Raw genomic sequence first — 12,369 nt, forward strand, 5'->3', positions numbered from 1 at the left:
GCCCCGACAGTGTGTGCAGGCTAAACGGGGATCTTTGCCCCGTGTGTGTCCGTGCGTCAGCGTGTTGCGTGACGACCACGCGTGGCGGTGCGACTGAGTGTATGTGTGCGACCGTGCGTGGCGACTGACCGTGAGCGTGTGTGTACCTTTGTTGTGCGAGTGGGTGTCTCCGCGCGCGTGTGTGTGTACGTGTGTGTGTGTACGTGTGTGTGTGTGTACGTGTGTGTGTGTGTCTCCGCGCGTGTGTTTGTGTGCGCACGCATTATCGATGGCGTTGCTGTGGAAAGGGGGGGTGGTGGTGGTCACTGCCAAGTTCAGTGGGTTGGGGGATGGTTGGTGGGTGGGGGAGGAGGTTGGTGGGTGGGGGAGGAGGTTGGTGGGTGGGGGAGGAGGTTGGTGGGTGGAGGAGGTTGGTGGGTGGGGGAGGCCGCCTTGGGTTTTAACGCCGATCCTAAGTCGGATCTTGGGAATGTGGCTCTGGATAGCCCCCCACACAGACGCGCCTCTGTCCAGCATTCTCCATCAGCCCCTCCCGTCATCCCCCGCGCCCCTCCCTCCCAGCCTATCCCTCCCCCACCTCCACTCCTTACACCACCCAGGGCCAAGGGAGGCGACGTTGAGACGGAGTCACGGGAGGGGAGCGCGAGAGAGGAAGAGGCAAAAAGCGAAACTAAAACGAGACAAAGGTAGAGCGAGGCAGAGAGAGAAAGACACGCTCACAGACGCACTTCAGAGACTCGGACACGTGGAGAGAACGAACGAGAGACGCAGAGAGATGGGTACAGAGACATTTAGAGGGGCCCAGGCTCCCTACAGAGAGACTGGCGGCAAAGAAACGCACAGCCACGGACACAGCGAGAGTGCTGGGCGCGCACTGAGAGAGATAATTGCAGACAAGCACGTACTGTTTCATCAAGAGAGACACGCAGAGACAAAGGCTGCATGAGCAACACAGAGAGAGGTCCGCAGATACGGACAAACACACGTTGGACTCGTGGTTGTGAGAGAGAGGGTGTGGGGGGAGCGAGAGGGTGGAGTGTTTGGTTGTGCGTGATTGGGGACGTGTGCTGGGGTGTGGAGGGTGGAGTGGGAGGGCGAGGGGGTGGGGTGGGTGTGGAAGGGGGGGGGGTCGTTGTTGGTGCAATGTGCATACCGGGTACGCATCCTTCAGTACTCGTAGGCAAAACAGCGACGCTCGCCCTTCTCCATGCAAATCACCCGCTCGCCCACAGTAGCCACAGGTATGAAGAGTTCGAGTCCAGGCTCACAGGGAGGAACAGAGGGTACAGTTGCTGCTCGCGTGTCTGCTCCGTGCTCTCTCTCTCTCCACGTGGCCCTCGCCTCGCGGGGGTTTTAAGACCCCCCCCCCCAACCATCCAGCCATCGTACCCTCCCGCCCTCCGCCCATAGCAAATGCAATTGTCGCGAGACAGCTGACCCCACCCCTCTCCCACACTGCATCGCCCGCTGGCTGTACTTAAACTTTGACCCTGTGTTCCAAGTCGAGTCGAGCAGCTGATGAATTTACAACGGTGAAGTGTGGCGGGTTTGCAATCACTTCTCGAAAAGGGACTGGCCAGACATAGCAATAGAAACCCAGAGCTCCACCTGACATCGGAGTCTTGATACGTCGTTATTTATTATATAAGCAAATGAATCCACCGTTTCAACAATTAAAACGAAGAAGAGCAATCACTCGAAACGTCGCTCATTTTGTCAAGTCCACACACACACTTGTTATTGTCGATTGTGTGGAAGTGTTATTTATAAATTTGTGTGGCTTATTGTTTGTTCACGACCTTGCGATTGTTGCATCACAGGGTCTTAGCAGTTGGCAGCGCCTTGGAGGGGGGGGGGGACCTTCATCCAGCAGTGGATGGACCCTGGCTGATGATGATGGTGGTGGCGATGTGGTGATGTGCATATCTGTTTTCTTGTCCTTGAGGCTGAACCCCACCTACCTTTCGTTCACATCATCATTAATCAGTCATGTTCAATCTACTGCTGGATAAAGAACGTCACGACGACGATATGTCCTTCACGTCTTCATCCAGCAGTGAATTGGTAGTGGCTGATTGAGAATGACAATGTGAAGGGGAAGGGTAAGTGGCGGTGGGGTGGTGAAAGCTGAGAGAGACGGGGTTTGGGTGGGGGGGTAGACAGACAGACAGACACGCGCGGTCACGCAGCCCTCCACGTTGGCCTGGCAGCAGCCCGGAGCTGCCACGGGTGAAGGCGAGTTTCCCTGGGCCGGGGCGCGGCCACTCTGGCGATGTGAAGGAGCCCCTGTTTGTCTGAGCGTGGCGAGAACGGGGAGGAGAAGAGAGGCGGGGGGGGGGAGAGAAGAGAAGGGGGACCTTGTATTCTCGCAAAGCAGGAGCCGACCAGTTCTTGCTGACTCGCTCGCATGCCAAGGCTGATGTGGCCGCAGAGAGGGCTGTGCGTGTGTATGTGTGTTGCTGGTGGTGGTGGGGAGTGGAAAGCGGGGAGAGAGGGGTGTGGGGAGGGTGGAGATTGGGTGTGGAGTGATTTTCCAGGAAAGGGCCGAGTTGGGGACAGACGCGAACGCGCATCAACACGCCGGCTTTGGCGTGGGTTGCACAACGCTGATCGGTGTCATCCATAACCAGCACTGGCCGCGACGGTCACTCGCTAATTAAAACGGTGAAGCCGCTCGGGGCACCGTCATGGGAATGTGGAATTTTCCATTGAATTAAAATTGTTAAGTTGGTCGTGGGGAACTATCATGGGGATTTATAATTTCCATGAAGTGTAATTGTAGAGTAAGGTCAGCTCACCATCATGGGAATGTGGAATGTCCTCCACTTGCCCCCCAAAAAAGTAGTGGCGCTGCACGACTCCGCGCATGAGAGCTGGGAGATGTTGTGGTCGACTTATCATCTCGAAAAAAATGTTTGTGGCTCGCACCGTTAGTGCCAGAGATGTTGCCAAAAATTCTGGTGAAATAAGGGGGGAGGGTGGGGGCTTATAAGGGGTGGCGAGGGAAGGGAATGCCATTCGCCAACAGCAGCAGTGCGTGAGAGGAGTTGGATCGTTGTTTACTTTGTCTCGGGGCATCACCTTTGCTGTCCTGATGACTGCCATCGTTTTGCCGAGCTGTTCTGAATAATATCACCAATATTTTTTTACGGTCGTCAAGAGGGCGAATTTATGTCGCCAGTACCAAGGTGATGCGAACTATAAAATTAATGCACTCCTCGATCCACTGCTGGATGAAGTAGGCCCTCTCGCCCCCTTAATGTGGGGGTCACTGGGGGGGGTCACTGTGTAGGTCACCGTGTAGGTCACCGTGTAGGTCACCGTGTAGTTCACTGCGTGGGTCACTGTGGGGGTCACCTTGTGGTTGTTGTCCAGTGGAGACCGTTGGCACAGGTGCTGTTAGTGAGCAGCTGTTCTGGTGCTGAACCGGCGTACGGGAGAGTGGGAAGCGTTACCAACGCTGCCCCCCGGCCGCCTTTGTCTCCCCAGTGCTACTGTTTTAGGCTAGCCACCGCGTCATGGCCCTCTTAAACAAACGTGCTATGAAGATGGGCCATTGCCCGAAACCTCTCCTGTTATGTATATAATTGTTTGTTTCACTTTTAAGGCTGTACATTGTTATCGTATAATGTTGTTTTAATCGGTAATTATTCGGACGTCTGCCTTCAGCCAGCCAGCAAAACTTTTTCGTTTCTAATTCAGTCGCATGGTTACGTGAGTTGGCCTTTGCCAGGAATCACATGTCAGGTAGGCAGGTTGGTAACGTGGTGTAGCGTGCAGGGTGCAAACCACAGGCAAAACCATTGCGCCGCCAAATGCATATCCAACTGTGCATCGGGTGGGCGAGCCGCGCTCATGAGCCACATGGGGCTCTGCGTTATCTCGACGAGGCTGCCTGTTTCCTGAAACTGCCCCCCTCTGGGTCTCACCTCCCGTGCCCGCCCGCTGGCTGTGAGAACCTTTCTCTTGCCCCGGTAACGCCGAGTTGGGAAATTCGTCACTCGGTTTTGGGGTGGGGGTTGGTCACCGCATCGCGGTCGGCGGTGCTGCTGGCCACCCACCCCCTCGTGTGCCGTGCCAGCCTTCATAGGTGCTGCTCGCTAACAGCACATACCCCAAAAAGTCTGTTAAGGCTGAAAGGTGGATCTTTGTCGTTATATTTGCCTTTGTTTTGTACTGCTGGCTAGCTGCTCAGACGCCTGTCTGGATATGTGCCTGGGCCACACTTCCACCATCTCCACATGTGTCCCGACTCGAGGTGTTTACCGCCAGCCCGATAATGTCAAGGCGCTACTCAGCCAGAGTTTGCCTGGGGCTCCACCTGTAGAACCGACACGCCTTTGATCGGGTCATCATGTCTCACGGTCTAGGTCACCTTAGAGGCCATGGATTCTCACTTGTGCACGTCTGCGGGTCGCTTGCAGACGAGATTAAGGGCCACGTGGCCACGCCAGCTCAGGCAGCTTCAGCCACAACGAGCGAGTACGGTGGACGTTGTGTGCCGGGTGGCTGCCTTGGGACGGGAGGTTTATTCTTGGAACAGCAGGAAGCATAAACCCCTGGGGCTGTTGCGATCCAACTGTGGCCATCGCGCGGGCGAGACAGGGACACTGCGGCATCCCGCGGTGGAACGATGATCTTGGCGTCGAGAGCTGCGGCGATCATCCCAGGAATGCCGCCGGTTGAGTCTCAAGGCTCCACCTTTGGGAGGTTCCTGTCACCTGGTGGATGTTTGGCCAATTCCTTTCGACAATGCTGCTCAGTGCCTTGCTGGAGTAAAGCCACCACGCATTCGAGAGGGGAGCTTGTCTCGTATCTGATATCTTAGATTGGTAGAGCAGCACCGTATTCCAGGGTGCTTTGCAAAAATTGGACATTAGATGATAGTGGTTGAGATAACAAAGAGTTCGGGTTATTATTATTATTATTAAAAGTGGTGGTGTAGTTATGATGGAAGTTCGGAGAACAGGTTGGAATGGTTAAGGAGGGGCATGGGATGGTGATAAGGGGTAGTGTGATAGTAGTCGGTGTAGGGGTTAGTGGTAGTGTGATAATGGTTGGGGTAGTGGTAATGTTAGGGGTCGTGGTTGTGATAGTGTTTGGGTAGTGGTAGTAGTAGGGATCGTGCCAGGGGTAGTGGTTGGGGTAGGCCTGGTCCAAGCTGAAGGGGAAGCGAGGGCTTTGTGTACCACTGCCAATGCAGTCGCATCACCGAATGATTGCCGATGGGTAGCTGATGATGATGATAATGGTGGTGATGGTAGTTTGGTTATGATGCTGATGTTGGTAGTGGTGGTGATGAGGATGATAAAGTTTGTGGTGGTAACTGACGACGATGATGAATGTTGACTCTTTAACTCGTCACCATGGGGTGAACTTGAGCCGACACTTGACCCCGAGTTGAACTCACCCCCCCCCCCACCCCGCTCTGTGAGTCAACCTCTCTGGCGACAGCGTCGACTCCATCCCAGCGGCAGTGCCATGGGCATCGCGAGTTCTGCCACGGGGGCTCCGTGCGGACCCGCGGGAGATTCCAATCGGCTCGTCCACGTGGCTCAGCCGTACAGCAAAGGATTCGGGTTTAAATCCGGGTTGGGCTTGGCATGGGAGGGAAAGGGATTTTACCCAGCCCATCATCTCACCGGGGTTGATAAATTGAGTGCTACTTTGTTCAACAGTGGTTGTCCTACAAAATACAACCAATTAAGACGTTTGTCAAACATATTTTGTATCCTTAAAAGGACAAAAATGTAATCGGCGACGTTTCGGGCAATGACCCAACACATATAGAGGCTCCTCTCCATATTTACCTCTTTGTGCTGCGAAGAAGAGCCACTGATCTTAGCCGTGGCCGGGAATCGAACTCAGCCGGTCAGGCTCGGGGCCGAGTTCGTATCGGCAGCGCCGTTCCCTCGCTATCGGAACACGGGGTGGGACATGAACGCAATCTGGACAAAAAACTGCCACACACCACGCGTTTGAAACCGGATAAGTTAATTAGTGAGGCTGTTGCAGTGGCTACTCGTGACACGAGCAGGTGCGTGTGTGGTGCGGGTGTGTGACTGCGTAGGGGAGCGGTGGCGTAGTGGTTAGCGAGCTGCGCTACGATCCCGGCGACCAGAATTCGATTCCCGCTCGCGGCCACCAAACACCCAGTGACGATTTTGTGAATCGGTCCTGGGATTCCCGTGGCGCTATTCAGCCTCAAATGAGCACCTGGCGCGCAATGTGTCAACATCGCCACGAGGGAGACAAAAGCGGTCGGGCGTGGTTCTGGCCACCCCACCCTCTCGTGTGCTGTCCCGGCCTTCATAGGTGCCACTCTCGAGCAGCACTTGCCCCAACGGCCTGTTGGAGCTCTACGGGGGATCTTTGTCTGTGTGTGCTGATGTGCGTCTGTTCGCCCCACGCATGCACACTCGCACACACACACGACACCTCCCACACACCTTCCACACACCCTCACACACCCCCCCCCAAACCTCCACTCCTCCCCCGCACCTCCCACGCACCCCCACCACCCCCGCACCTCCCACACACCCCCACCCCCCCCGCATCTCCCACACACCCGAACCCCCCCGCACCTCCCACACCCCCCCCGCACCTCCCACACACCCTCACCACCCCGCACCTCCCACACACCCCCACACACACCCCCCCCCGCACCTCCCACACACCCCCCCGCACCTCCCACACCCTCCACCACCCCGCACCTCCCACACACCCCCACACACCTCCCCCCCGCACCTCCCACACACCCCCCCGCACCTCCCGCACACCCCCCACCCCCCCGCACCTCCCACACACCCCCACCACCCCGCACCTCCCACACACCCCTCCCCCGCACCTCCCACACACCCCCCCGCACCTCCCACACACCCCCCCCCCGCACCTCCCACACACCCCCACCACCCATTAAGCCGACTCGGCTCAGCGAGCGGAGTAATTATCGTCAACATAGCCCTGAGCAGCTGGCTGTAGGCTGCTGCAGGGTATTTTGTTTCTTTGCATGGCTGGTAGAAGGGAGCGGGGGTTGCGGCTGAGGAGAGGGTGGGCGCAGCACAGCACAACCGCGCAAAACGGCGCCTACGTAAGGACATGCCGCACGCGCCCGATGATTGGTATACCATCGCCACCACCACGATCGCTACCACCACCATCATCATCATCGGCTAAATAAAATCTACTTGCAGTGATGTACAGACGCACAACACCATCCCTCGCCAGTTCCTGCACCCGAGTCATCCTTGCAAACCGAGACTATCCTGCGTGGTCTCACGAGTTCTCACCTCGTCAAGAAGTTTAAACTTGAACCCCAACTCGCCAACGTCGAAATTAAGAGGACCTTTGATGACATACATGCTTATAATTATGCTTTTTAAAAATATATGTGCTCGTGCGCCGGCCTTCATAGGTGCTTTCTAACAGCACTTTCCCCAACAGTCTGCTCAGGTTATAAGGGGGATCTTTGTCATCATTGTGTGTGTCATCATTGTGTGTGTCAGTACCACTATTAAGTGTCACGGTAACAACAGTACGTGCGAGAGTGCGTGGGCTCCCATGGGAGAGAGGGAGGGGGTTTCGTTATGATTTCACCTCGCCCCGTGTCACCCCCAACTCGAATGGGGTCACGCAGCCGCAGAGCAGGAAACCGCGTCCCAGGTGCGGGGCACAACGTCGGCCGCGAGAATCGCGTTCCCAGGCGGGTGCGGAACCTCGCCCCAGAGTCAAACCCTGGGTGCCTAGCCCTTGCGAGGCGACCGCCAACCACACCCCGACCTCCCTCGGGACTCCACTCGCTCCTTCCCCCAGAAACCCCACCACGAACCTCGCCACCCCCCACCCCCCATCATCACCACGAAGCCGCTGCGAGGCAAACGCGGAACAATAAAAATGCAATGCGGTGGTGCCTGTACAGAGCCGTCTGAGTAGCGACTGCAGCTCACGACGATGCTGAGCACAATGCGTTTTTGTTTTCTCGGGCGCATCGTGGTGTACGCTGCGACGAATCTTATGTGCGAGTGTTTTTAAGTGATTGGGTCTCTGTGTGCGTCCGTCTCTGTGCAAGGCTGTGGGCGTCTTTGTGTGAGGCGATAGATTTCTACGGGTGTCTGTGGAGGTCTCTGTGCGAGTCTTCGGGCATATCTCTGAGTGAGTTCACGTCACACAATGCAGTCCAATGTGGATCGGAGCAACGTCTGAAAGCACCGGCATGTCAACACACCGTGCACAGCGACTGGGTATATCCAAGTCACAGAGGAAGTTGCAGTTAGTCCTAAGTTTATATTGTAAGTCTATGGATCTCTGTGCAAGTCAATGGGTCTCTTTGTTCGTCTATGGGTCCCTGTGTCAGTGTATGGGTCTATCCGTGAGGGCCTTTGGGTCTCTGCGTATGTAACGGATTCATGTCACCCGTCCAGCCACTAGTGGCCGCTACTCTCACCACTATTCACACACACACGAAATAATATAATAAATTGGAGAATGTGAATCGACGCGATTCACAAAATCGTTCTCTCTGTGGGTGAATGGGGTTCCAGTATTTGTCTAACGGCCGCTTCTACTGAACCGAGACGATTGGCCACGTGGGGCACGTGGTGTCTCTCCACGTGCAGGTGTGAGGTGAGGGACCGGTGACTGGACGAGCTGAGTGGAGGCTGGGGTGGGTAGCTGAGTGGTGTGGGGGTAAGGGTGCAGGGCTGGGGTGGGTAGCTGAGTGGTGTGGGGGGTAAGGGTGGGGGCTGGGGGGATGGGGGCTGAGGTGGGGGTGGCTGAGTGGATCTCTAGGTAAGAGTTGGGTGATTAGGTCACGCCAGAGTTGTCTCTCACCAGCACGCGTGTCCATGACGAGCCGTAGTGATTGGAGAGACACGGAGTGTTTTTGGTGAAGCCGTCATTCCCGTGATGCGCGACCTGCGACTTACCTGCGACTTACCTGCGACTTGCCTGCGACTTGCCTTCGCCGGACGCAGCTGCTGCTTTGGAACACTTGCAATCCCACCCCACATCACTGTCACACCACACACCAATCCACACACACCCAACCGACCACACCCCCACACACACCGCACTCCCCTCCCCACAAATTGCTCCGCACGTTACTACGACCAAAACCCGCAGCATCTGTACGCGCTCCCTGTACGCGGGTCGCTATTTCCAGCGCCGAATTGGGTCCCGGTGGACGCACTCTCCCATCCCTCGCTATCTATCTCTCCTCTCTCCCTCCCTCCCCTCTCTCCCTCCCCTCCCTATCTATCTCCCCTTTCAACCCCTTCACCCCCCACCCCCCCCATCTCTCTATCTCCCTTTTCTCCCTGTCAGCCTCAACTCTACCCCCCTCCCGACTCTTCCTGCCGGTCTCGCCATCCCGATTGCGTAAACAGCCGGGCGGGCCCGCACTCCCGCCCCACCCTCGCGAGGCCTTTTTTCCCCCGAAGGGCGCGATGCGCTCCTGGCTCAAGTTCAACTCCTGTCCTGGGTCGGTGTGGCCCTCCTAAACTCCCTCTCCTCGCCCCTCTCCTCATCCCTCCTCATTTCTCACCTCAGAGCACACGGTGCTTCTGGAGGTTCATTCCTCGTCCTTCACTAAATCCTCCCAATGCTGGAGCCATCCTCGCCCCCCTCTCATCACGCTCCTCGCCTCACCGTTCTGCTCGCCTAAAGCCGAGATCAATTTTACACCACCGAAAGCGGCAAGCGGCAGCAGCAATAGGCAACAGCGCTTGCCTGGTTTCGTTGCCATTGGAGCTCATCATCAGGGTTTCGCCACCAGTGCTCACTACGGCAAAGTTGTGTTTCTGGCGGCTTGCATCGTTTTTCTGTCACTGCGATGTCCTCAATGTTTTATTTTTTTATTAACAAATTCAATTATTTTTGTGTCGCGACTTTAAAACGAGGCCCTGTTCGCCGTCCGCTGTCTTCCAGAGTCACCGGTGCCACGAGAGCCACTGCCCCACCCCCCCCTGCCCCCCGCACGAGGCGCCGGCCGGAGAGCACGCACGGCCATGCTGATGATCGAGAAGATGCCCGCTCGCGTGAAGACGGAGCCTGGCGACACCGACGCGATGGTGAGTTTGCGCCATCGCAGCCGGGGCGGCTCGGCCCGTCCCAAGGTGGCGCGGGGTTCAGACAAGCGCGTCCTGTGTGGCCCGCCGTCGCAGCCGTGCCACCGTCTTGTGGTACAGTGCATCTGGCAGCCTCCAAGAGGCGGCCGTAAGCACCCCCCACCCCCTCCCATCCCTTGTCGAGGGCCGATGCTGCTCCACCGTGCCGCGTACACCGTCCTTCTGCCAAAATCTCAATCCGTCTCTCTCTCTCTCAATTAATTTTCCTGCTTCTTTGATTGAATGCTCTGCGCGATTCGCAACATTTAGTGCAGCGTGGCCACCGCCACCGCCCTGCGGCATCGGCGCAATCTTGGTTTAGACGCTCCGCACGCAAACCGTGCCGAGACAATCGGTGACGATGCGGACCTCGTCAGCCAGAGCGAGGTCGGTCATGTTCGAGTGTTACTGCGTGGGTGACTGTGTGGGTGACTGTATTAGGTGGATAGACACGTTTTCGTCTGTCTCTCTTTACAATAAAATAAATATATTCGTTAAAAAATTTCAAACAAAAATTCGGCCCACCAGACAAAGAACGTTCCTGACCCAATATTTATCCAGCAACTTTTGGTTCAACAAGAACGCTCTTGGGGGCAGTTTCGACCGTTGGGGGTCTCATCAGCAGTGGGCCGGCACTGAGTTGTCGTGCGCACAGCTGAGGGCAGGTGAGTGTGGGCATGGCCCCCGCGCGCGGCGGTGGGGTTCATACCTGCGTGCCTCCCAGCGTGACTGTGACCTCGGTGTTTGAGGGCAGCTCGCCTCTCCCCTGCCTGCTCCCTCCCTCGCTCTCACACTCACTCCTCCCTCCCCACCCTACCCTCTCCAACCAACTCCCCTCTCCACCGCCAACGCTCTCTCTCATAACACGAGCAGACCAACCCCCGCCCCCCACCATCCTAGTCCAATCTCTCCTCCTCCGCCCGGGGTAGTCTACCCACGCCCCCACGAAGCCGGAGGGCGTGGGGAGTTGGAGTCGGGAGGGGAGGTTGGGTGGTGGTGGGGGGGCTGTTAGTGGAGAGGGGGATGGGTGTGGGCTGAGGGGAGGGAGGGGAGAAGTGGTGCAGGGCAGGTTGCGTCACGCCGCCGCAGCTGCTGCTGCTGCTGATGTTTAGGAAAGTGTGGGACTCGCTCCGTCTCCCGGCGCTGGGAATGCTGTAAGGACGCCGTGGAGCTATTTAGGAGGCAGGAGGCGCCTGGGTTACGGTTCAGTTGTGCCAGTGTGTGGGCTGCTGTGGTGGGGTCATGATTGTGGTGTTGGTGGTGGTGATTGTAGGTGGTGTACTGTGGTGGGGTCATGATTGTGGTGTTGGTGGTGGTGATTGTAGGTGGTGTACTGTGGTGGGGTCATGATTGTGGTGGTGTTGGTGGTGATTGTAGGTGGTGTACTGTGGTGGGGTCATGATTGTGGTGGTGGTGGTGATTGTAGGTGGTGTACTGTGGTGGGGTCATGATTGTGGTGGTGGTGGTGGTGATTGTAGGTGGTGTACTGTGGTGGGGTCATGATTGTGGTGTTGGTGGTGGTGATTGTAGGTGGTGTACTGTGGTGGGGTCATGATTGTGGTGGTGGTGGTGGTGATTGTAGGTGGTGTACTGTGGTGGGGTCATGATTGTGGTGGTGGTGGTGGTGATTGTAGGTGGTGTACTGTGGTGGGGTCATGATTGTGGTGGTGGTGGTGGTGATTGTAGGTGGTGTACTGTGGTGGGGTCATGATTGTGGTGGTGGTGGTGGTGATTGTAGGTGGTGTACTGTGGTGGGGTCATGATTGTGGTGGTGGTGGTGGTGATTGTAGGTGGTGTACTGTGGTGGGGTCATGATTGTGGTGTTGGTGGTGGTGATTGTAGGTGGTGTACTGTGGTGGGGTCATGATTGTGGTGTTGGTGGTGGTGATTGTAGGTGGTGTACTGTGGTGGGGTCATGATTGTGGTGGTGGTGGTGGTGATTGTAGGTGGTGTACTGTGGTGGGGTCATGATTGTGGTGTTGGTGGTGGTGATTGTAGGTGGTGTACTGTGGTGGGGTCATGATTGTGGTGTTGGTGGTGGTGATTGTAGGTGGTGTACTGTGGTGGGGTCATGATTGTGGTGTTGGTGGTGGTGATTGTAGGTGGTGTACTGTGGTGGGGTCATGATTGTGGTGGTGTTGGTGGTGATTGTAGGTGGTGTACTGTGGTGGGGTCATGATTGTGGTGGTGGTGGTGATTGTAGGTGGTGTACTGTGGTGGGGTCATGATTGTGGTGGTGGTGGTGGTGATTGTAGGTGGTGTACTG

At 56.7% G+C, this 12,369-nt stretch overlaps 1 protein-coding gene across 3 annotated transcripts in view; it reads left to right on the forward strand.

The window, feature by feature from the left end:
- The window catches only part of LOC116943028 (uncharacterized), a 53,599-nt gene that overhangs the window by 15,981 nt on the left and 25,249 nt on the right, over positions 1-12,369 (forward strand). For 2 of the 3 annotated variants that reach the window (XM_076067396.1, XM_076067395.1), the window contains exon 2: positions 9,925-10,067. In XM_076067396.1, coding sequence (XP_075923511.1) covers positions 10,005-10,067 — 63 coding nt within the window. In that variant the 5' untranslated portion in view covers positions 9,925-10,004. Of the gene's footprint in view, positions 1-7,689; positions 8,152-9,924; positions 10,068-12,369 lie in introns of those variants that run through there. The other variant, XM_076067397.1, reaches the window with a different exon arrangement.

This window comes from Petromyzon marinus, chromosome 16 (assembly GCF_048934315.1).
Source record: "Petromyzon marinus isolate PM22_M1 ecotype Great Lakes invasive population chromosome 16, UKy_Petmar_22M1.pri1.0, whole genome shotgun sequence".
NCBI classification, from domain to species: Eukaryota; Metazoa; Chordata; class Hyperoartia; order Petromyzontiformes; family Petromyzontidae; genus Petromyzon; species Petromyzon marinus.